Consider the following 25,187-nt stretch of genomic DNA (forward strand, 5'->3'; position numbering starts at 1 on the left):
CCTGGCCAGTCGTGGCAGTTGTGGCAGGATGGGGATTCAGACCGGTTTCTGGACCACAGCCCCCATCCCCCATCTCTCTCTCTGTGGCTTGGAGCTAATTTTTCTCTATCTTTCTCAGGAGCAGAAAGAGTTTTAGTTGTAGAAACAAAGACCTTGGGATCCCTGGATGGCGCAGCAGTTTGGCGCCTGCCTTTGGCCCAGGGCGCGATCCTGGAGACCTGGGATCGAATCCCACATCAGGCTCCCAGTGCATGGAGCCTGCTTCTCCCTCTGCTTGTGTCTCTGCCTCTCTCTCTCTCTGTGACTATCATAAAATAAATAAATAAATACCTTAAAAAAATTAAAAAAAAAAACAAAAAGAAACAAAGACCTTTCTCCAGGGGCGCTCAGGCAAGTGGCCGCTGTGGCAGGTGTCCTTCCTTCTGTTGTTGCTGGAGCGATGGGGTGGGTGGAGAGGCATGTAGAGGAAGCAGGTCTTGAAAAATAATACGAACAGTATACAAGGATGTGTAGACGCTGTGCGCTCTCATAAAGGACATTACCAACAAGGAATCTGAAGCATCACCCCAACCGGTCTAGGCTCCTGGAAGCTCAGGTGTGCCAGGAGATGGGTTTACCACTGTGAAAACAAACGTGGTGGAGCCTCCGTGCAAGGTCAGCCTCGGAATTTGCCTATGTGTGTGTGTCAGAGGTAAGCACCCCTAGCCTAGGGCCCCCACCTCTCAGCAAGTCCACGCTGCAACACTAACTACTTGTTGACATTGCCAAAGAGGCAACCCGGTCTGATTTATGCAGAAAATGTTTCTGCCCCTCCTGCCGTAGCTCTCTGGAGCCAGGGCATGCATGCTCTCTCATGGGCCTGTCTCTGATGGGGCCGTTCCTTTGGCACGTCTGACCCTGCCTTGCCCTGTACTATTGGGCGGACTTGTTGGATGTGTAGTTTGCAAGACGAGATGGAGGGTTGGGTCTCTGGTGAGCAGAAGCATTTGCTGTCACCAGAGAATCTTCCCATTGTCCCCATGGCTGTCAAACCAAGAGTGATGTCATGGAGGGGCTTTTGTCACACACCGTTTGGGACTGAAATCCATCTCTTGCGTGCTCCTTGTCAGCAGAGGGTAAGAGTGGTGAGCTGCCTCAGAGAGAAGCCTGGCAGGCAGGGCCTCCCTCAGGCTCACTTCATCTTCACCAAGGCCCCACTGTTCTCCCATTAGCTTCTCGAGACCACTGGCTCTGAGACGACTGTTCATTGAGACTCTCCCTCAAATCAGGTACAGGTGACAGAACTGCCGAAAAATGAATATAAATGCACAGAAGGCTCAGCTGGATTGACAGGCCCTCCACTTCCTGAGAGGGTTGTTCCCTTGTTTGTGTGACTTGTGTTGTAAATACTGGGGATGGCCCTCCGCCCGGGAGTTTATAGAGTGCTAGGTGGGAATAAAATATGACCCTTCTCCAGAATAAATAGGTCTTGGATACCTCCAGGAGCCACTCAGCCAAGCCAACAGGACCATGGGAGACCACGTTTTTTGTCACTGAAGGATGCCTCTCTCTCCTGGCCTGGAAAGACCAGTGTGAAAGACCCATGTCAGATTATTAAAGCAGCCGCTGTGGCTGTCTGCCTTGGGTGCCTCTTGTACCCCTGCTAGAGCTCAGTGTGGGCTCATCTGAGGAAGGGACCAAGGCACTAACCCCTTTCTCTTGCAGTTGTCACATCTCTTGGACTAGATTGTTTGCTTTTTTTTTTTTTTTTAAGATTTATTTATTTATTCATGAGAGACACAGACTGAGAGAGACAGAGACACAGGCAGAGGGAGAAGCAGGCTCCCTGCAGGGAGTCCGATGTGGGACCTGATCCTGGATTCTAGGATCATGACCAGAGCCAAAGGCAGACGCCCAACCGCTGAGCCACCCAGGTGTCCCGATTGCTTGCTTTTTTAAGTCAAATGTTCTATGTATGCTTTATTTATCCATCACATGAAAAGGACCTATTTCCTAGGTCCTTGTTTCCTTGATGCTACCACCCCCACACATGGAGATCCATGGCTGATCAATGGCTCAGAACTCCTCGTAGGAATATATGCATCTAGCCCACATGGGCTATATTTAGCTGCTTCCCAGGGGTTGCAAACTGGCAGCCTGGGCCATTTTTGGTCATCTGTTCTTTGGCCTGTAAGCAAGGAGGTGGGCCTGTGGCTCATACTTGACTTGATTCCCACACTCATGTTGTCTGTTGGGCCATGGCTTGGAGAAATCTGCTAACACGTTGTTGGCAAAGACTGGTCAAGGAATCAGTGGAGACCCGTGTTGGGATCCATTTTTACCCATGGAGAGATTGTGACCATCAAGAGCTTTGACGTTCATTTTATCACTTCCTGTTTTCTTTGCATCCTTGATTGATCCACTAAGTGGTGGTTTGTGCCCACCTCCAGGAATGCGGGATGCGCGGAAGACACTCATCTTAATGTGGAAAGGGGAAAAACAATAAAGCCAGTCCTCAGCTCTGGAAATAAGCAGCCATTTCAGGGCGGCTAAAGGCATTCATTTGGTCAGCAAATAAGGGATAAGGGAGATCCCTTTAATAAGGGAGCCAAGAAATCACAGTGGGGAAGGGATAGTCTCATCAATAAATGGTGTAGGGAAAACTGGATATCGACATGCAAAATAATGAAATTAGACTTTTATCTTACACCAGACACAAAAATCAATTCAAAATAGATTAAAGATTTAAACGTAAGACCTGAAACCCTGAAGCTCCTAGAAGAACATGAAGGGGACCAAAAGCTCCTTGACATTGATCTGAGCAATGATTTTTTTTGGATAGAACACGAAGAGCACAGGCATCAAAAGCAGAAGTCAACAAATGGGACATCAAACTAACAAGCTTCTACACGTTGAGGGAAACTGCCACCAATATGAAAAAGCAACCAACAGAATGGGAGGGAGTATTTGTGAGCCAAGTATACGATCAGGAAACATAAGGAACATAAGGAACTCCTGCAACTCAACAGCAAAACAACAACAACAGAAACGAAATAACCTTATTTTAAAAAGTACAAAGGAGGGAAGCCTGGATGGCATGCTTGAGCTCTGCTTTTGGCTCAGGGTGTGATCCTGGAGTTCAGGGTTGAGTCCCACATGGGGCTCCCGGCATGGAGCCTGCTTCTCCCTCTGCCTAGGTCTCTCCCTCTCTCTCTGTGTCTCTCGTGAATAAATAAAATCTTTTTAAAAAAAAGTACAAAGGGGGACGCCTGGCTGGCTCAGCGGTTGAGCATCTGCCTTTGGCCCAGGGCGGGATCCCGGGATCCCGGGATCGAGTCCCACGTCGGGCTCCCTGCATGGAGACTGCTTCTCCCTCTGCCTGTGTCTCTGCCTCTCTCTCTCTCTCTGGGTCTCTCACGAATAAATAAATAAAATCTTTAAAAAAAAAAAAAAAAGTACAAAGGACCTGACTAGAACTTTCTCCAAAGAAGACCTACAACAAATGGCCAACAGTTAAATAAAAAAGTCCTCTGCATCACTAATTATCAGGAAAATGCCATTGAGAACCATAATGAGCTATAGGTCCACAACTATAAGGTGGCTACTATGAAAGTAAGTGTTGGCGAGGAAGTGGAGAAAAGGGACCCCTTATGCACTGTTGGTGGGAAGGTAAATTAGTGCAGCCTCTGTGGGAGATGGTATGGAAGTTCCTCAAAAGAGTAAAATCAGATCTACCCTCCAATCCAGCAACCCCACTCCTGGGTATATATCCAAAGAGATTTAAATCAGGATCTTTTTTTTTTTTTTTTTTTTAAGGAGTCTATTTATTTAATTGAGAGAGAGTGTGAGCAGAGGGAGGAGCAGAGGGAGAGGGACAAGCAGACTCCCCATCGAGCACAGTGCCCAACTCAGGGCTCCATCCTGCAACCCTGAGATCACGACCTGAACTGAAATAAAGAACCTGATGCTCAACTGACTGAGTCACCCAGGTGTCCCTAAACTCAGGATCTTGAAGTCTGCACTCCCATGTTCAATGCAATATTATTCACAATAGCCAAGACCTAAAAGGAACCTAAAGGCCAATTGATGGATAAATGGATAAAGCAAATGTAGTATTTACATATGACAGAGTATTATTCAGCCATAAAAAAGGAAGGAAATCCTGCCTTTTGAGACAACATGGCTAAATCTAGAAGACAATTGAAATAAGTCAGCTGTCAAAGAGCACCTACTATGTCATACCACGTGTATTAGAAATCTGAAGGAGTCAAATTTCTGGAAGCAAAGAGTAGGATGGGGGTTAGAGGGGCTGGGGGAGGGGGAAACAGAAGGTGTCCTCAAAGGCTACAAAGTGTCCATCATACAAAGTCATTAAATCCTGGAGAAATACTGAATCACACCCTGCCCATAATTAACAACACAATTTAGTTTTAAGCATAAAATTTGTTTCCTTAAAAATTTGCTATAAGGCACCTGGGTAGCTCAGTAGTTGAGCATCTGCCTTCAGCTCACGTCATAGTCATAATTCCAGGGTCCTGAGATCAAGTCTTGCATCAGGCTCCCTACCCTCTAGGGAGCCTGCTTCTCCCTCTGCCTATGTCTGCCTCTGTGTCTCTCATGAAAAAACAAAATCTTAAAAAAAGAGTCAAACTGACTAACGTGTGCTCTCTGCCTGCCATGCTGAGAACAGACTGAGAGGAAGCAGAAGATGCCAAAGCCTAGTGAGGAGGCTGATGCTGTCATTTCGGTGAGATGTCAAAGGTCCTGGTGGCTCAGACCAGGGTCCTAGCAGTGGAGGCAGACGAATGAATTGGAGATCCTTGGTTTTGCAGAATAGTCCTTTGCTCTCCTGCCTCTCCATGAGTGTGACCTTGCATTTTACTGCTGAGCTTTCTGGCCAGGAAGCAGTAGTGACACACCCTCTAACCAGCTAGATTTCTGATGAGCTGCAATGGGCTCAAGTGGCTGTGTTGAGCGCCTGTGGCTATTCCAGGAAGGAAAGAGGAGGAGGACCCCAAGGTCCTGTACCCCATGCTGTGTGATTTAATGTAGAAAGATCCCAGTCAACAGGGATACTGGGATACTGGTTGTGAAGACACAATGGATGGTGGTTGGGGGCTGCAGGTTTTTTCCCAAACCTTCTTAGTAGTTAGGATTGCTCAGCTAACCCCAGAGGGCTCATCACCTGGGCTAATCTGCCTTCTGGAAGGAACCTGCTGATCCTACCACCTCGGCGCAACCAATGCAGCTTTGATTCGCTTAATGAGATTACAGTAAATACTTGTCCTGAGAAGCTGGATCACGTGACCCTGGGGTGATGGCCTAACTCTTGAGAAACTCAGATAACCAGGGGGCTGCATCTCCCTCTACCCAAATGCATAGAGACCCCACACCCACCCCAGTTTACCAACCTGGTCCTTAGCCACATGGGCATATTCGGGGCTGGTCTTCTACTGGCCCTGGCACAGGGTGAGTATGGAGCCGTGGAGAGGGGGTTGCAGTAACTGTCTTCTAGCTCCCAGCCGTCAAGCCCTCCTAATTCCATCACCATCCCGTCACTCCCCAGATCACCCTAGGAGGACAGACTGTGTCTCTGGCCCCATGCTGGGAATTACTGTTACTGCCTCAACTCTTAAAGGCTTTGAGCCCTGAGTAGGTGTGGAAGGCTTGACTTGTGGCTAATCATTTTCATTTCAGGGAATGAGGATTCCACGTTCTGGTTCTGATGGGAAGGAGGAATGTAGGTGCAGAGGGGTACGCCAATCACGAGAAGGGTGCCAATGGAGAGGCTCTGGGGGCTAGCGGCACGAACTTTGTTAGGCAGGGCAGCCCTGAGGATGGTTTCTGAGATGAGACCCACAGATATTTAAGGCATCTTAGCTGAACGGGTCAGTAACCCATTTTGAGTCCATTCCTCTTCTCTGCGTACCTGAGCCCCTGATGGAATGCGCCCCTGCTTGAGACTAGTAAGTATTTTGTCTAAGGGACAATATAATGGAAATAGGAAATATCTCTTTTCGGTATGATTTTTTAGGAATGCAAATGTGGATGCAGGATTTTTTTTTAAAGAAATTTGTTTAGAATGTGCCTCTAACAATTTGAGAAACAGGTCGATTTACTACTTTGCTACATGCATTCTTCCCACTGCCCACCAGAGGGCACTCGACCATCCACTAGGAGATAGGAAGGTCCCTCCCTGCGGGTCATTTAAACTCAGGCTTAGAGCCAAGTTAGAGCAGAGCATGGTTTGCTTTTTAGTGTCAGTTGAAAGGAAAGGGCCCTGTAAACGGTGTCAAGAGAAACTGCTGCCTGTTCCTGGGGAAAATAAAAATACACTGATATGAACCCATTGGGATATTCAGTTAATAGTCTCTGCCGTCAAGTTTATGTGGATTCACATTCCTGGAGATAGCAAGGAGGGCCTGGGTTTCCCATTCCTTCAGTAGCCTTTGCTTTCACGTCTCCACACATTAAGGAATATTTGGTACCTTGTCACATTAGAGAATGAGACAGAAAAGTTTACAGTGTACCAGTTAGCAGGGACCTGAGGCCCGACCAAGTCTGGCCACAGGGAGGATGTAGCAAATGTTGAAGTGGGAAATCCATAAAACATCCCTCCTTAAGATTGCCCTGCTTGCCCTCGCTAAGGTTCCTACACTAACCCACACAGCTCGCCACCTAGTGTCTTCTGAACCACGTCGTTCTTTTTCATATGGATTCAACTTCACTAGCATTAGGTAGGTATCTAGCAAGTGGCCATAAGAGCAAGTCCGATTCCCAGTCTCCTTGATATTTGTTAGATCAAAGACGTTGACAGGAAGTCAGCCTTAAGAGTGGGAAGTAGGAAATGCCAACTGAAAACTCCAAAATATACTAATATTTACAGTACCAGATATTCGAGTAACTTGGGTTAGCACAGAGCATAATTGGTTTTTAATCCTGCATGCGTAATCACTAGGATGTAATTCTACAAAATCAGTAGTTTGTGGAGGTCTAGAAGCCTCTCACCCATGAAATATTCCTGCCAGAATTGGGGAATCTAATCAAGTCTTCAGACCTTACAGTTTACAAGAAATGCAGGGAAAGAGGACCAAGCTACACAACATCACAAGAAATCCAGGATGTAAAACATCCCGGTCTGTTCAGACAGTCCATGTTAATGGCAGGGGAGAGGGGATGTGAAAGGACTTCTAGAATATACGATTAAAGAAACCAGATGTAATGAGTGAATCCTGATTGGATCCTGGCTTGGGAAAATAAAAACTATGAAAGCTTTTTTTCATGATGTGTGGCAATTTAGGGCCATTTAAGTAGGTGTGGGCCTCCATTAGGACAAAGGATTTAGGGAATTCTCTCAAGTGTGATTATGGCAGTATAGTTCTGTAGGGAAATATCCTGCCTTTAGGACACACCTGCTGAAATATTCCGGAGTGAAGGTCACGATGACTGCAACTTATTTATAAATGATCTAAGAGGAAAGAAAGGTAAAAGAAATACAGCAAAACCATTAATCATTGTTGAATCAGGTGATGAGTATAAGGATGGTCATAAGGTCTATGTTTCTAACAGCTTTCGTAATAAAAAGTTGGAAAAGATCATGGTGGCAGTGTCATTTACTTTGGGGGCAGACCCTCAATATCAGTGACTTCTAAGATGTCCTTCAGGAACCACTATTCACCGATTATAAGAAAGGAAGGGGTCTTGTCTGCAACAGTGCCCGGCCCACAGCAGACCCTGAATTATTTAGCAGTGCATGAATATTGCTTTCTCTCTCATCTTTTTTTGTCTGAATCTGCCACTCCAGCTAAACTAAACTTAGGCCTTTATCATCTTTCAATGCTTTGAAACCACAGAGTGAGGGGGTTTAGCAAAGATAATGCCAATCAGAGAGAAGACTGCTCTTGTGGCTGGGGGTTTACTTGGCAGCAAGCTGAGAGAGTGGGTGCTTATTTGCTCTGCCATGTTCAAAATGCTGTTCGATTACGAGAGGAAACCTATTCTTTTCCAGCCCTCTGTGAGCTGCAGTGTTGTATACTGCTTGCTTTCTCTTAAAGCATAAATATTCAGTGGTCCATCAGATACTCTTATTTTTATTTTAATAAGTTGTAGTCTGTCTGTAGAAATCATCCCTTTCTCTATCTACCTATCCTCCAGCCAGCCACTCAGTAACTTATGTGAACTAGAGCAAGGGAGTAGGATCGGACACAACTCCAAACTACAAGCACATGTGTGATGTGATAGCAAGAACTGTGATGCCCAGGGAAGGTGCAGAAAGGACAAAGCCATTTCATCCCTCCATACCAGTGTTTCTCAAACTTCCATAATTGTCAGAAATTCATGATTTCTGCCATATGTAAGGATCACCGTTAATTATAGGATTATTCATAGCCTTCCTTGAACCCATTCACTTAAAATGCCTCCTATGGCCTCGAAGAAAACATTACTAACTATAAAAGCATAGTTTTGATGCGTTGATCTATTTTTTCTGACCTATTAAAAGAAATGTATCGCTATATAATCATCTCCTATATCTTGAAGAACATGTATAATCAGTGGTACATGTACCAAAAGAAATAGGAATCTACCTTTCAGAAAAGGATTCAGGGGTGAACAGGTCGAACTAAAAATCTTGGCTTATGCGTGCACGTGTATGAAACATACACATTTCAACTAAGCTTCATTATTTTACCCCTTCCTTCTGTTAAGACCTTCCTTTCGTAGTAAATCAGCGACCCAAAGGTTTTGTATGATTAATTTCCCGGGGATCAGGGGAAGAATGGTTTGGTGAATATTTTGCTGATTAGAACAGGAGCAGGAGCCCCAAGTGCTCATAGAGACCACATATCTATTATGTCCAACACCAAGAATTCATCTTTTGACACCAGTATCAGATATACTCTAAAACTTTAGAATAAGGAAGTGATTGAAAATGTTCTATAAGTAAGGTTTAGAGTCAGCAGGGTTTTATTCCTCCATGCTTTACATACTTTTAATTTTTTATTTTGCTTTCATGTCTCATTATGTTTCCATGGTTTACACAGAAATCAAATAAAAATGTACCAGACCAAAGCTTTATAACACAGACAAGAAAAAAACACTAAGTATTATTCTGAAGTGCTAATAGATGTGGCTACTAAGATCTTTAGGTACTTTTTCAGCATGATAAGTGTACTCTATTCCCCATCTGCTATTTCACTGGGACCTCCCCCACCCACTTCCCCTCTGGTAACCATTTGCTCTCTCTAGTTAAGAGTCTGTGTCTTGGTTTGTCTTTTTATTTTTCCTTTGCTCATTTGTTTCTTAAATTCCACATATGAGTGAGATCAGACAGTACTTGTTCTCTTATTTCACTTAGCATTATACTCTCTAGCTCCATCCAGGTCATTGCAAATGGCAAGATTTTATTATTTTTGACGGCTGAGAAATATTCCATTGTGTGTGTGGTATGTGTGTGTGTGTGTGCGCGTGCATATGCATATATATCCACATCTTCCTTCATTCAATGGATACTTGGGCTGCTTCTAAAATTTGCTTCTATAATAACGCTGCTATAAACATAGGGGTGTGTATATCCCTTTGAATTAGTGTTTTTGTATTTTGAGGGAAACACCCAGTAGTGTGATACCTGGGATTGTAAGGTAGTTCTATTTTTAATTTTTATTTATTTATGATAGTCATAGAGAGAGAGAGAGAGAGAGAGGCAGAGACATAGGCAGAGTGAGAAGCAGGCTCCATGCACCGGGAGCCCGACGTGGGATTCGATCCCGGGACTCCAGGATCGCGCCCTGGGCCAAAGGCAGGCGCTAAACTGCTGCACCACCCAGGGATCCCTATTTTTAATTTTTTGAGGAACCTCCATACTGTTTTCCACTATGGCCGCACCAGTTTGCATTCCCACCAACAGAGCAAGAGGGTTTTTTTTTTTTTCTACTTCCTCGTCAACACTTGTGGTTTCTTGTGTTGTTGATTTTAGCCATCCTGACAGGTGTGAGGTGGTATCTCATTGTGGTTGATTTGCATTTTCCTGATGATGAGCATCTTTTCATGTGTCTGTTGGTCATCTGTATGTCTTCTTTGGAGGTATGTTTCTTCATGTCTTCTGCTCATTTTTAAATTGGATTATTTGGATTTTGGGTGTTGAGTTTTAGAAGTTCGTGAGTGGCTATGTCATTTGCAGAAATCTTTTCCCACTCCATAGGTTGTCTTTCAGTTTTGTTGTCTCCGTCACTGTGCCAAAGCTTTTTATTTTGATGATGTCCCAATAATTTCTATATGTTTTTGTTTCCCTTGCTTTAGCAGACATATCTTGAAAAATGCTGCTATGGCTAATGTTAGAGAAATCACTGCTTGTGCTCTCTTCTAGGATTTGTATGGTTTCAGGTCTCACATTTAATTCTTTAATCTATTCTGAGTTTGTTTTTGTGTATGGTGTGAAAGTGATCCAGTGTTATTCTTTTACATGTAGCCATCCAGTGTTCCCAGCACCATGTTGAAGAGTACCTATTTCAGTCTTAAAGAAACGGTGCCTTGAGGCTGCCTCATTTCCTTTGGAGTCAATCATCTTCATTTTCATAATGAACTACGTTCCTGCTGCAGATCTGGGGGCGTACAGGTTGGTAGGTGTTTTAAATTTACTTTAGTTGTTTCTGTCCCTCATTCGTCAAATACTTCTTGCATACCTACTACATCTGGGCATTGGATTGCCTGTTGGGGTGACCACAAAGAGAGAAACACATGGTCCTGGCCTTGTGGAGCTTACAGTATCCGTGTGGGAGACAGACACTAATAAGTCCTCTCCCAAATAAGTGGAAAATTGCCCCAAGGAAGTGATGTTTCAGCTGACATCTGTGTAGGGGAGAAAAAAGGTTCCAGGTCAAGGGAACAACCAAGTTCAAAGGCCCCACCTTGCGGCGGGGTGGGGTCGGGGAGGGAGCATCATACCTCAGAGGAACTAAAATAATGCAAGTGACCCCAGCCTGGGGCAGATGCTGCTGGACGCGGTCATGCCATTGGTTGAAGGGTTGGACTCCTCAACAAACACTGGGGCCCTGTCAGCAATGAAGAAGAGGATGCGGATATCAGGTGCATAAGCAACAGTACTCACAGAAACACCCCGAACATGTTCTATCAGAAATAGAACTCTCCCATTTCCCGCCTTCTCATAAACAGCATGGTTTACCGTCACTCATCTCAGTGAATGTTCTCACCATCCATCCAGTAGCTCAGGCCAAAAATCTAGCCATCATCCATGACGCCCCCTGTGTCTCCGTGTCCCTAGCCCCCATGTCTTAACGATGGCCCAGTCCTGTCCATGCCACCTCCTAAACCTCCCTGCAATGCATCCACCATTACCTTCCTACAGCAGTCTCCGGCTCAGCGACTGCAGTGGTTTCCCAGCGGTTCTCCTGTTTTGGTGGCCTTTTCAAAATGCAAATCTGATTATGTCACCGCCCTCCCTAAAGTCCGGAGATCCAGGGTCAATCCTGATTGGCTTTGGCCCGTCACGGCAGCCTCGCTGTTCCACTTGCCCTTGGCTCGTGTAGTTGTGGACGGACACCCAGTGACTCACCTCCGGTCACTGGGCCTTGGGCCATGCTTCCGGAGAGCTTCTGGGAAAGGTATTCTTGCTCTTTGGACAAGACCCCTGGAAGAAAGGGATCCTTTTACGGCTAGGCACTGCTGCACTGGGTGTGCCCGCGTCCCAGCCCCAGGGCCTGCCCGGCGGGGGCAGTCGGGTCTCAGCACGCGCCGCCCCGGGGGCCCCACCGTCTCCGGCCTCCAGGGCTGTCGTGGGCGGGAAGGCAGGAATGGGCTCGCCGACCGGAGGGGACCGCAGAGAAAGTCAGGGAGAGGACGAGCCGGCACCCAAGGCTGGGGGGGCCCGGGCCGGAGGCAAGGATTTCCTGCTGCCCCCGCCCCCGCCCCCGCCCCCGCCCCCGCCCCGATGGGCCCACGTCGCTGAGCGCCGACTCCGCGCGGCCTGGACGGGAGCGCGCGGGCTCCGGGGCCCGCCCGGGGCTGACCGAGTCCGCTGCCGCCGTCCCCGGGGCTCGCTCTCCCGACTTCAAAGGCTCCTCGGGGCGGGGCACCGGAGGGTCGGGGCGTCGGGGCCTCGAGCACCCGCGGGAAGACCGGCGACCCGAGCGCCGCCGCGGGGCGGGTTCCGCACGTTCCCCCGCCGGCAGGTCTAGACGCCCCTGTGGCAGCGCGACGGCCGAGCTGACGGGGCGCCCCCATCCCGGGGCCGGGACGCCGCGTTACGCCGCGTTTCTCCACGTTACATAAGACGGTCCCGTAGGCTCCCCGGACCTGACCGGACCCCGGGCGGACGGCGGACGGCGGTCGGCGGTCGCGGCGCCCCTCCCCGGAGCGGAGCGCGCACACCGCTGGCCCGCCCGCCGGCAGGTCGCGCTCTCGGGGGCCGCGGCCCCGCCCTGCCCCGGCCTTGGGAAACCCGCCGGCACCGCCTCCCTAAATGGCCGCGGCGGCCACGCACAAGCCCGTGGGCGGGGCTCTGTGATGACTGGCGGATGCCGTGACCAATTACGTCCAGGGGCTTGTTTGTTTGTTCCCTCCCCCCCCGGGGGCCGAGACTTCCGTGACTGACAGTTCACTCCGGGCGCTGTTACATAAGGGGAGGGCCAAGGGCTGCCCCACCCGAGCGGAGCCGATTTGATTGGCAGGGAGCAGTGCGGTCGTCCCAACGCCCCCGGAAGAACGTCCTTGACGGACAGGTATGGGAGCCACTTGGCGCCGGGAGGCTGGGCGGAAGCGTCCGGGCCCAGGGGCGTGGGGCAGGGGGCGGGGCCCGACCCCGAGAGCAGGGCGGGGCAGGGAGCAGGCGGGGGCCGGGCTGGCGCTGCGGCCAGAGATGCTGTGGGGCCGCGACGGCGCTCGGCAGCCCGGAGCTCCGCGTTGAAAGCGCCGAGGTGAGGTGCGCTGCCGGCCGGCTGGGAGGGACGGGAGGGCCGTGGAGTCCTTAAAGCCGGGCCGCTAGCGCCTTCGGCCCTGTGTTTGTCTGCGCTGCCCGGCGCTCCCGACTCCCGAGCGACGGCGGCCGCGCTGGGACATGGGGGCGGGGCCGGGCACCTGTCCGCGTTTGCTGGCACCTGCTGCGCCGGCGGCCGCGGGCCCCGGGCCGGTGCTGGGGGCTGTCCAGGTGCTGGGCCCGGCCGCCCGAAGAAGGGAGGCGGGTCCGACCGGCTCGCCCGGTCCGCGGCCCGCCCTCCACGCCTCCGTCCTGCGCCCGGAGTTGGGGGGGTGTCCCCGAGCCCCGAGGCCTTCAGCTCTCCACCGGAGGGGCTCGCGGGCCCGGGGCCGGCCTTGAGCCGGCTGCGAGGCTGGGCCGTGGCCCCTGCCTTGCACCACCTCGAGACAGGTTTGTCCGGATTCCGTGCGTGTGCGGAGATGGATTTCCGCCCCGGGCGAGGGTGCGGGTCCCGGCTGTCCACAGCGAGCCGGGCCAGGGCCAGTGCTTTTTCGCCCTTGCTCAGGGCCTTGCTCGGTCTCCTTTTAGCGTGGAATTTAAAGCGTTTGGGGTGATGTATTAAGTTAGTGCCTATTTAGGGACCGTGGCGCGTAGGAAAGCAGCACCCTTCTGGAGTTTTGGCTCATGTCGCGTTCAGATCGTTCGCACGGCCCAAGACACTGATTGCTCAGCTGTATGACGTAAGGGGAGACCATCCTGTTTGGTTTGTATGGCCAGGGCCGAACCAGCAGAAATTCTCAAATTGTGTTCTACGCTTCCTTCCATCTATGTCAGTTCTGTTGGAAAATGCTGGGCCGCGTCGGTAGACTAGACATCTCATAAATGGTGTATTCTCTAAAAGGGTGCTGCAGTTTCTCGCGGTTGGAAACATAGGGCAGCAGTAGAAAATACCTCCTGCTTAAAGACAGAAGGAACTGGGGGGCAAGTTTTTATTTTTCTTTTCCCCCAAGTTTTGATTCCTAAATGCAGAGTCACAGACTCACTACGTGTTAGACTTGAAAGGGACCATATAGGTGAATGCGTCACTCCAGTAAATTTACATGGTGGTGAGCACTGTGTCCTAATGGGACGAGGTCCCCTTTAAGTCAGATGGGTCCTAGAAGTACTCTAGGTCAGAACATGCCCTCACACATCTTTGATGTCCCAACCATTCACATCTGTGCCCTAGACACCTTTAAAGGCAGACATGTGGAGAGCTCTCAGCAATAAGTTGCTGTTTGAGTGTAAGGCCACAGGTTAGTGGAAGAACCAGGATCCTCATTCCTTTAATTACTGGGTGGCATTAGGTTGTGGAAAGGAAAACAGCAGTAATTGGCATCATCCTGGTATGTGAGAGTTGGTATCCACCTGCGGACATCATAGGCTTGTCATTAAACAAATTTTTGCTCTCAGGGACATTTGGTACAGAATTCTCTAGTGATTTGCTCCTTATGAATTTAGTAGAATTTTGCTAACTTTTGACCCTTTTAACCTTCAGCTTTTTGATTGGTGCAGGTAGGAACTGAGAGGAGCTCTGCTTTACACAGAACCGAGCCTGGGGAAAATCACCAGAGCAGAGAAGTTGCTGTTCTTAGAGCCTGGCCTGCTGCTTTTTGTCTGCCTCTTCCTCTGTATTTTTAGTAAATGACCCAGTGACTTTATGACCTTTGAGGCATACTTTCTTGTCCACTCCTTGACACTGTGCTGGGAGATTTTGTTTGTGAAATGTCTCTGCATGCCTCTGTTGCATTTGTATGTACTGCTTGGCAATTCCTTCGTCATCTAATCCTACGGTTTCCACACATTAAACAGACATAAAAAGACCATTTCTCAGGGATGATCCTGCCAGGACCCAGTTGGTGCTCTCTGTCTTCTCTGCTCTACCTTCTCTGTTATGTCTTTGGCTCCGAGTTGCTGGGGAGAATAATTTTGTACTTAACTCTTTTTTAAAAGATTTTATTTATTTATTAATGAGAGACACAAAGGGAGAGAGAGGCAGAGACACAGGCAGAGGGAGAAGCAGGCTCCATGCAAGGAGCCCGATGTGGGACTCGATCCGGGGACTCCAGGATCAGCGCTGGGCCTAAGGCAGGTGCTAAACCACTGAGCCACCCAGGGATCCCCTACTTAACTCATTTAAGATGCTAATCAGTCCCCTTGGCTCTTTAATTCCCATAACTCTACACAGTGACAGGCCTTTTGCATATGCGGGTACAGCGCACCCTGCACCTGGCTTTCCTATAGTCAAATGCCTACTATAGATGCTAGTAGCAACTGGTGTAGTCCACCCATGTCTTCTGTATTTCTGGCACCAAAGCTTAATAACTGTGTCACTGAATATTATGAATCCTGGCCAGGGACTCGGTACACAGATTCCTGTAGGCGTTTAAAGGTGGGAAAGAAACTGGAGTCAGAAGAGAGAGGGGGTAATGAAGGAAACTTTTTGAAGATATCTTTTCCCCCTAATTTTCATCACTATGTATTATACAACGTTATGCTGAATTTCTCTGTAGAATGTTAGATTTATTTCTCAACTATTTTGGAAATCTTAACTGTTGGTGTTGCTATATTTCTGTGATTTTTCATCTCATTTTTAGGTAAAGTGACTTCTGAGGACAGAAGAGTTTGATGACACAGACCACTGAATTTTTTTGGAGTCCACGTTATGAACCCTTTCTGGAGCATGTCTGCAAGCTCTGTCCGCAAAGTAGGTATAGTTGATAAATTTAGCGAGGAAATCCATTTGAGTCAAGGTAGAGGTCAAAGTAATTTATACTGAGGTTGCCTATAACCTTAACAATAATTTTGTATGTTTTTGTACATTACTCTGGGTCTGAAAACCAGTGTTGTTTTCATGTGGGCCAAGCAGGAACATGCCCTCACACATTTTTGAAATGTGAATTAAATCAAGCTGGCTTTCCTTAGGATTTTTTTTCTTAAGTTTATTATTATTTTTTTAGTAATCTCTACACCCAACATGGGGTTCGAACTCACAACTCTTGAGATCAAGAGTCATATGTTCTTCCAATAAAGCCAGCCAGGCACCCATAGGTTTTACTCTTGAGAAATACTTTGCTGCTGAAAGACAGTTTCTGAGACTAAGATCGCATCTCAAGTAGAAATCATTCTGGAAATCACAATTCTAAGATTATCTTGATTTAGGGTATTTACACATGATGAAATTTGTGACACATTATTGTAGTAGTCTTTTTACTATTCTGTAAGGTTCCACAATCAGAGCAGCTTTGAGAAAGACCAGTCCAATGTGGTCACCTCAGACTTGAGGGCACCAGTTTAATTTTTCCAAACAAAATGTCTATTTTAAAATCGCAAAAACTACATTGTAGGAAAGCTTAATGCAGACAAAAGAGAAGGACTATAACCCATAATTCCACCTCTAGGAGACCAGCCCCAGGAATCATCATCTTTTCTATCCATATAATATTGATTCTTAATGTGGCTAATTTGGGCTTTGGTTGTACTTGAGCCAGAGAAGTGTCTCTTGAGATGGTGGCTTAATCTCTGACTCATGTGGACCTCTGTCTTTGACTAAGGCTGACAGTCTGCTGGGGATAGCCCAGATGTAGATCATCAGGGACAAGACCAGAGCAGCGCAAGTGAGAGCATAGCTTTGTTCGTTGTTTCTAAGTGAGGTGCTCACGCCAGGTGGTGACTAGTATCTGTCACCTCTACTGTTTGTTTTAAGCTGCTTCACACCTGACCTTCTACAGGACCTAAGAGCCAGTGGACTCTTCTCATCTCGTACAGTTGTCTAATTTCTAAGTAACCCCTTGCCCTCTTTTTGGGGTCACCAGAAGAAACCGTTTCTTGCTCTGTACATCCTGTTCATATTGGTGTTACTGTTTTTATAGGATGTAGCTTTAAAAATTTTTTTATTGCTTTAGTCTTCCTTCAGCTTTGTTCTTTTACTAATGGCCTGCCTGCTCAGAGGACTTTTTAGTCATCTTGATCATGGTGCTAGAATGTCCTTGTGAAAGAGTCATTCCAGCTTTTAGGTCAAGGGTAAGAGTACATCACATGTACTCTTGTCATTTAAGAATCACGCTAACAAATGTTCTCACAACTTCATCTTGAATAGCGATCTGAAGGTGAAGAGAAGGCATTAACAGGGGATGTGATAACCAGCCCTCCACGTGCCGCTCCAAAGAAACAGCTGCCTTGTATTCCCAAAAACGCTTTGCCCATAACTAAGCCTACATCCCCTGCCCCAGCAGCACAGTCAACAAATGGCGCACATGCTTCTTATGGACCCTTCTACCTGGAATACTCGCTTCTTGCAGAATTGTAAGTGCTTGAACTATCTTGTTAAATTTTAACTCACCTTTGAAGGTGAAAAATGAAATCTACTCTGGTACACTCCGTATATGGCTGGTATCATTCGGTCTTAAGGCTCAAATGCATCCCCCTCCAGTATCAGGTAAGATCTGAAGGCAGACATGGGCTTGCATCTCCATGTCTATTTTGGAGAGCAAGAGGAGGATACTGAGATTTGTGAAGCATCTAAAATGGGTCAGGAACTGAGTGACTTAATTTTGGTGTGCCTGTATATGAGGTGAGGACATCCCTTCCCAAAGGGGTGGTTGTGGACACCAGGACAGTGAGAGGACAGCAATCTGTTGGTTCTGGGGTCAGACCCAGCTGGAGGCTTGTGTTCCACTGTGTTAAGTATCTCATGAGACGCATCCTGGAAGACCAGGGAAAGAGTCCCTGTTGGCAAAGGTCAGGAAGCCAGACTGTAGGGACTGGAACAGTAGACCCAGAGAAGTGACAACGTAGCAGGTACTTCTTAAAGCTGCCTTCATGTACTTGAAGACCTGTCATTACAAAGAGGACTGGACTCCTGCTGTGTGACCCATAGAGGCAGAAGAAGTAGGCAGTTATAGGGAAGTCACAAAGATTGGGGCTCCAGGCAGGTAAGGGCAGGGCTAATCCTGGAAGCTGGAAGTCAGACCGAAGTCACACAAATCTGTAGCAGGAGGCAGGGGGCACTGCCCCAGAGTGCTGGGGGCCCCCTGACCGCACCCAGCCCACCACAGGGGCGCAATGTCAGCCTGGAGCGCTTGTTACTAGGACCGAGTTGTGGAGAATTCTTCATTGCTGTCGTTTTTAAATGTCTTTGTATAGCCTTCTGGAGCCTTCCCTCGCTGTACTCGCATCGTAATGGTCAGAGGGTCTGAGGCCCCGGCACAGTTGGCAGTGTGTGTGACTTGGTGGCAGTGGTCCCTTTGGCTTTATAATGGAGGCCTTGTGCCTGAGGCTGGGCAGCGAGTTGGACAGGCTTCTATTGTGGCCGTAAATCTGCTGTCTGTATTAGAGCACAGAACGGCCTTACTGTAGTAGACACATCTGCCAGCCAGCCATACTGCTGTTGACATGCTGAATTTTAGTGACTTAAAAACAGGATAACTGCTTTTAAAGAGGATTAAAAATGAGTGTGATGGTAAACAGGTAATGAAAACAGTCAACTAAGGTTCAACAAGTTATTTCTCAGTAAAATTCAGGCTTGGCAGGTTAAACGTGTTGTAAGGCCCAGGGTCGACATTGTTTAAGATCTGGTCTCAGCCGTATTCCTTTCCGCTCATGGTGACCAGGTCCCAGAAGAGCCAATGCCCCCTTTTTCCATGCACTTTTCTTGCTGCAGGGCCCACAGAGTTCAGGTGTCAGGTTCATGAGTTCAGGTGTCAGGTTCAGAGTTCAGGTGCCTGAGTCATGGTGTCACTTTGGAGGGGGGGAGGTGGAGAACCTAGGGGGAGCACCCCATGCAGAGCCTTCCTGCCTTCACTAAGATTATCGCAAATCTAAACACGGCCCTCGGCCATGTGGACTGGTATTCACACTTAAAATGACATCTAAGTGATGGCAATTCTGTGGACTTTTTATTCTTGTTACCTAAAATTGTGCTTTCACAGGTGGTTTTTGAATGTGTGGGTGAAATCTGTTGTCCAGTCACAAAAATAAAAATTGTACACTCGTTTCCCTAAAATTTAATGTCCAGAACTAGATCAGGTTGCATTGTTCAGAATCAGCTACTAGATGGTTTCCAAGGTGATGTTTTGGGAAAGTTGATTTCTGGGAGGAAAACTTGATTCTTTGTGTATCCCTGCTTGGCTTGAATTTGTCTGGGCCCCTCTCTAGCTCCTATTTCTCTGTGAGCTGGATTTGTAAAGCTGGGAAATGGGCAGGAGCCTGGGCCAGGTGAGATGGTGATGACTTGGCTTGTATGTTAGTTGTCAGTTGCCCCTCGAGGGACTGTTCCTTCTCTCCAAACATGAACGTAGGGTTGTGTGATCTGTATGTCATTTACATCCATACAATTTCATTATTCTGTTTCTGTTTTAGTACCCTGGTTGTGAAGCAGAAGCTGCCAGGTGTCTATGTGCAGCCATCCTACCGCTCTGCATTAAGTAAGAAGGATTTGCTCTTAATTTATAGTATACTTGGTTTCTCTGACACCATCTTGGGCCTTAACTGTTTTTGATTTTTTTCCTACAGTGTGGTTTGGAGTAATATTCATACGGCATGGTCTCTATCAAGATGGTGTATTTAAGTTTACAGTTTACATCCCTGATAACTACCCAGATGGTGACTGCCCAGTAAGTAAAAGTCAGGTCTGGCTTCATTCGTTGGGTCCGAGGAGGGCTTAAAGGACTTGAAAGATTTCTCGGCTCTTTTCTTGAGCTCATGATTTTACAATTTCAGTTTCTCAAAATGTTTTGTCTACTCAGTCATCTTTGAAGGGGATTTTTGTCCTTTGTTGCATCTTTTGCCACACCCGCCTCTGCCATTAGTTTTCCTTGTTTCTCTGCTCATGGTGTGTGAGAGAGGCTGGAAGCTGTCCTACGGCACTGACTGTGTGCATGGCAACCGCTGTGCTGCAGCAGAGCAAAGAGTGACTCCCACCCCCCATTCCACCCCCTGGATGCAAAATTTCATTTTACAGGAAAATGGCAGAAGTTGTTAAGTATTCCTCTTGAAGCAGCTCTTTGACTTAAAATACCATGACTGCCTTGTCCTGAAGCTGCCTTTGCAACTATCTGTATGGGTCTAATAAGCTCCTTGCTTCCATTAAAGGACACGTCTCTCTTTAAATACAGCGCTTGGTGTTTGATATTCCTGTCTTTCACCCGCTAGTGGATCCCACCTCAGGTGAACTGGATGTGAAGAGAGCATTTGCAAAATGGAGGTGAGTCAATAAGTGTTTACTTTGGTGATCTACCTCAGCAGGATGCTTCAATAATCCTACGTTGTTTCTCTTTAGGCGGAACCATAATCACATTTGGCAAGTTTTAATGTATGCAAGGAGGGTTTTTTACAAGATTGATACAGCAAGCCCCCTAAACCCAGAGGCTGCAGTCCTGTAGGTTACTCTGCTTTGTTCTTTTAGATAAATTTGCAAACGAAGCTAAGGAGATGATCTTGGTAACTTTTTGATTTAAACTTTTAACACAGGTATGAAAAAGATGTTCAGCTTTTTAAAAGTAAAGTGGTTGACAGTGTTAAGATGTGCACTGCTCGTTTGTTTGACCAACCTAAAATAGAAGACCCCTATGCAATTAGGTAAGTGGTACATGATCTAGATTAACCGCACTTTGCTGTCCTGTACTTCCATTTTCCAGGTGGTCTTAGAATGGGGATTTAAAAGGAAAGGGTATCATCTGTTAGCCTGCAACCTTTATCATTTGTTGGCAGCTCGCTTTCTGAAATCTCTTGGGCAGAAAGCTTGACATCTACTGGCATACTGTGCCAATAGCAAGCTATTTAGTCACTTTGATTTCCTAAGGATCCTTGTAATATGCATGTTCAAATGTCCAGACTTTTCTGTTCAGCTGGCAGTTTTAGCTGGAGCCCCTCTTAAACTGCCATAGCCCCACTGTCAATCAGATTGGGGGAAGGAGAGAAACTGAATAGGGTGACTAGGATGAATGGTGTGTTTCTTCAGCACTATGATATTTAATCTTGGAAGCATCCAAATGATTGTTGAGACCTGAGGAATTGGTGATTTAGCTCTCTGGCAGCACATATTGCTGGGAGGCTGGTTAAGTACAGTGGTTAAGAGCCTGGGCTCTGCAGATAGACTGGTTGGCTTTTGTGCTGACTGACTTGAGTGACCCAGAACAATTACTTAATTTTACTGCCATACTTTCTTCATCTGTAAATAACAGTACTTCAGGGATGGTTGTGAGGCTGAAATGAGCTGACCCACGTAAGCGTTCTATAAGGAATAGTTGCCCTGTGAGAGAATCATCTAGATTAATGTCTAAAACTTACATGTTGACAACTGATTATTGTTCCTTGTTAAGTTTTGTTAGGGAATTGGCTTAAGTATTCAGAAATGAATGTTATACAAATTTAGTAAGCCAAAGCAGATTTTTAAATATTTTTCTCTTCCTTAAGCTTTTCTCCATGGAATCCTTCTGTACATGATGAAGCCAGAGAGAAGATGCTGACTCAGAAAGTAAGTACATAACCATTTTTGAAACCATTAACTGTCTCCTTTCTGAAATGTCTTCTTCAGAGACTACTCATTATGTACACATAACTTTTTGGGAAATGAGTCTGTACAGCACCAAAGTCTCCATCAGCCCTATTTTTAATGTCTGTTTTTGATTATACCTAGAAGAAGCCTGAAGAACAGCACAATAAAAGTGTTCACGTTGCTGGCCTGTCATGGGTAAAGCCTGGTTCAGTACAACCTTTCAGTAAAGAAGAAAAAACAGTAGCAACTTAAGCGCTGGTGAATCTGGTGCACCGTGCACTTTCCTGCCGGACTCGGGCCTAGTTAGAGCTGACCGAGGGCAAAGGACTGCCGGAAGAGTAAAACCGTGCGAACGAGGACTGGTATCGTGTGTCCGTGTGTGCTTAGGTTCTAACAGCAAGTTTTGGAAACCTCTCTTTAAGTAACGCATTACTTCTGTCAGAAGTGTCTTTAGGGTGGTTATCTAGTTCAGTACTCCAAATTATTGGGGACCTCGAGGCTTAAGTATTTTTCTGCATATAATGCTAAAGGTAAGTTACATTCATTTACACTAATAGAGTAGATAGAGCTCGGCACTATCTAATGACTTTCACGTCCGTGGTTTCAGTTGTATATACATTAGGACGTGGAGAGGGGAGGTAGACGGGGGGAGGTTCCGTAGCTCATAAGCACTTGTAAGGGGGAGGTCATCTGCACCCCAGTCTTCAGCCTACTGTCTTACTGATTTACGGACTCCTGTCAATCACTGAGGTACACATTAGGTGAGTCAGAGGAAACCAGAACACTTGTTCATAGTTGTTTTTTTTTCCCCGAAAGCAAATTACTGTATTTTTATGGCAGGAGGGAGAAAGTGTTAAACGGTTTCTAATGAAGTCAGATATTTAAATGATGAATGACTAATGTGTTTTGTAGAAACAAAATAAACCAATAAATGATTGTTCTTTGTCATTTATACAGGAAACCAAAACCCCTTTCTCAGTATAACTAAACAAAGATTAATTTATAAATGCTTTATTGAAAAATACACTTATTTTCATATAAAATTACAGTAGCAGTATCTTGAGAGGTTTTATAAATATTTTTGCACCACTATTCTAACTGAACAGTGTAAGTTCCATATTTCTTTCAGAGCAATATGAAGTTACCCAGTAACTTGGTTTATACTGATTCAATTTACAATTGAATTTTCTCCCTAATAAGATTATTTGTTCAACTTTAAAACTGCTGGAACAATAGTGATTAATAAAGGTATATATAGATAATTCAATAGCTGTTAAATAACATTTCTAATTTTTATAAATGGTACTATGTACTAATAAAAACCTAAATTCTCCAATCTATTTTTTAAACTGCCAAGAACACACCCAAAGATAAATTTATCACCTTAATAGACACGTGTCTTTCAGATAACTACCTCCTAAAGAGGAGGTCATAATTTTTCATATTCCCTTAATTCAACTTGATTTAAAATCTTTACTTAGCCAACTGATCCCTATTAACAACAAAAACCTGGAGAATTTAAAACACATGCCCAAAGGTGGCTACTGGGGCTTAAACAGTTTAAAAAAAAGTACAAAAGCATCAAAGATGATATTGCATGTTTAGCCTGGAAGTTTTGTACTTCATAAAGTTCACATTGTAGAAAGTGCCATCGCAAATATACAGCAAAATCTGGGTTACAAAATCATGCTTTTTACAGCCCTAAAGTGCCACTTCTTATACAAGTTCACTCACACATTGCACACCAAACAATCCAGCACTTACCACACTGTACCACACCAAACAATCCAGCACTTACCACACTGTACCACACCTAACAGGGAGAGGGAAGGATTCCATAAAGGGAATGGGAGGCCTGGGACAATAATCTAGGAGCTCCGAATCTGGGCTTTCTCCCTTGTTCTGTTTCAGGAATGCAAAAACCTCCTACTCCTACCAAGTGTTTTGTGACAAACACCTAAGTTTTTGTTTTGCTTTTCATGAGAAGCTGACCACAAAACAGGTAGGAATGAACGGAAATACAGTCCCTCTGCTGGAGCACATCAACAGAGACCTCTTACACATGTATTTGAGCACGCTCTGTTCCCTGTAATACTTAGAAAAGCATTGCTGAAGAGTTAAAAAAAAATCCCTGTTTGGATTCTAAGTAGCCTTGATGGCGAGCACTGAGTGGTAGGAAAAAGGCAGTTGGGATGAGTAGAGCTATCCTAAGGATACTGGAAGATTAGGAAAAGAGCCCCATAATCTAGCATGCATTAAATGGTGCTGCTGAACAGAGTTTGTGAAAAGACCGTTTCAGTACAACAGACTAACCTCAGTGAGAACCTCGGTCATTAGCTACGTCTTGGAGACGGCGTAATAAGGCAGAATGATTTTCTGGGCAAATTCTTTTTGCAGGGGATTCGCTTCCATCTTCCAAAAGAATCCCTCTCTTTTTGGTTGGAGTTTCTCCTGTCCGTATCATACTATTAATTTCTCTCAGTCTCTAGAGTGGGAGGAAAATAGATACAAAACAGTAATGCTAATATGCAGAGTTCAGTATTAAGAACCTCAAATGAGTTAAGAATTCACTTTGAAGAGTTTGAACATCTTTGTAAGACAAGACCTACTAAATTATATATTCTTCAATTTCACTTTTCAGCTGGCCGACGCTGATGACTATCTGGGTTGGAGGGCAGAGTATTTCTATTTTTTAACAGGTCCAGGGGTGATTCTGATGTATACTTTTCTAAAAATAAGAGTTCGCAAATTTGTGACTTTTTTTTACAGTAGATAAGGAGCATCACCTTGCTGTGCCATACTGAGTCAATTCCATATGTCTCCATTTTCCTTTTTTAAAAAAGTGTGATTTTACACAGTATTATGCCTTTTTCAGTCTAGTGTTACTCATATTTTAGCAGTTCTCAACTGGAATTTGATTCCTTAATTCCCTAAGGCATCCATTGTAGGTAATTAGTGTGATCTAGGAAGCACTAGTTATATTTCATCCTTGGAAGAATATACATATATATATATATAGTGCCTTCAGCATTAAGTTTCTCCAAAGCCCCAAAAGTCAGTTGCCACAGTATTTTCTGGTAGTTAGTTGGTTACAGTTTTTTGTTTTGTTTTGTTTTTTTACATGCCTCTTCCTTATCCATGCCTCCTTATGGAAAATAAACTCAGCATATTCATCTGTGTTTATACAGGACATCTCAAACAGGAAAGTAGGGAGAAGAGAATCATGAATCCTCTCATGATTACTACCCCACTGCACCAGTTTTGGCCAGTCTTACTTTATCTATACCCTCCTTCATTTCCCTTTCACCAGATTGTCTTAAAGCTAATTCTAGACATATTTTATTCTTCATTTTAAAATAAATTTTCTGAGGTTTTAAATAAAATCACTGGTATTCTTTTATTACATACGCACCTTCTCAAATCTTAACCACCTTAAGAAAGCTTTTCTTTGATTTTCTCTTCTTTCTTACATTTTCTAATCTCTAGTCTATTTACTTGAATATCCCTTATATTGATAATTGTATGTTACTTGTATATAATGTATATATCATTATATGAAATGTACAGTATAGCTGTATAATATACATAGCATATTAATATATACCATACATTAATATATACATCAGTTATATATAACATCAGTGTGTTAATGACATTATATATAATACACAATCTTACACATCACAATTTATTTACACAATATGTACATATTTATGTACATATTACATATGTAATATGTACATA

The 25,187-nt window shown here is 45.6% G+C and overlaps 2 protein-coding genes and 1 long non-coding RNA gene across 9 annotated transcripts in view; 1 reads left to right on the forward strand and 2 right to left on the reverse strand.

The window, feature by feature from the left end:
* Positions 1-376: 376 nt before the first annotated feature.
* Positions 377-9,734, reverse strand: LOC119870323. The gene is made up of 3 exons (XR_005355784.1): positions 7,392-9,734; positions 1,069-1,283; positions 377-619 (listed from the first exon to the last, which is right to left on the reverse strand). It is a non-coding gene; the product is annotated as an uncharacterized LOC119870323 (long non-coding RNA).
* A 1,726-nt stretch (positions 9,735-11,460) lies between these two features.
* AKTIP (AKT interacting protein) lies at positions 11,461-22,395 on the forward strand. Of its 6 annotated transcripts, none has more exons than XM_038531044.1 (10): positions 11,461-11,597; positions 15,544-15,653; positions 17,046-17,251; positions 19,307-19,371; positions 19,460-19,560; positions 20,062-20,150; positions 20,226-20,324; positions 20,417-20,524; positions 21,362-21,422; positions 21,585-22,395. In XM_038531044.1, exons 2-10 carry the CDS (start codon positions 15,612-15,614, stop codon positions 21,693-21,695), a joined length of 882 nt encoding a protein of 293 aa, XP_038386972.1. In that variant the 5' UTR covers positions 11,461-11,597; positions 15,544-15,611; the 3' UTR covers positions 21,696-22,395. The 6 variants fall into 6 exon arrangements, with proteins under 6 accessions (XP_038386972.1, XP_038386971.1, XP_038386969.1 ...); XM_038531043.1 differs by lacking the exon at positions 11,461-11,597 and adding an exon at positions 12,560-12,713; XM_038531041.1 differs by lacking the exon at positions 11,461-11,597 and adding an exon at positions 12,779-12,908.
* Positions 22,396-22,438: 43 nt separating this feature from the next.
* RBL2 (RB transcriptional corepressor like 2) overlaps positions 22,439-25,187 on the reverse strand; it is a 51,399-nt gene continuing 48,650 nt past the window's right edge. Inside the window, exon 22 of one of the 2 annotated variants that reach the window (XM_038531039.1) lies at positions 22,439-23,928. In XM_038531039.1, coding sequence (XP_038386967.1) covers positions 23,758-23,928 — 171 coding nt within the window. In that variant the 3' untranslated portion in view covers positions 22,439-23,757. The remainder of the gene's footprint in view (positions 23,929-25,187) is intronic. The other variant, XM_038531040.1, reaches the window with a different exon arrangement.

Source organism: Canis lupus, chromosome 2 (assembly GCF_011100685.1).
Source record: "Canis lupus familiaris isolate Mischka breed German Shepherd chromosome 2, alternate assembly UU_Cfam_GSD_1.0, whole genome shotgun sequence".
Classification (NCBI taxonomy): Eukaryota; Metazoa; Chordata; class Mammalia; order Carnivora; family Canidae; genus Canis; species Canis lupus.

Bases quoted from the DNA above. Each gene is read 5' to 3' on its own strand.
- AKTIP (XM_038531044.1), top strand. From the start codon at position 15,612: ATGAACCCTTTCTGGAGCATGTCTGCAAGCTCTGTCCGCAAA. The intron at 19,561-20,061 runs GTAAGTAAAAGT...CTTTAAATACAG, and splicing joins ACCCAGATGGTGACTGCCCA to CGCTTGGTGTTTGATATTCC. The intron at 20,525-21,361 runs GTAAGTGGTACA...CTCTTCCTTAAG, and splicing joins GAAGACCCCTATGCAATTAG to CTTTTCTCCATGGAATCCTT.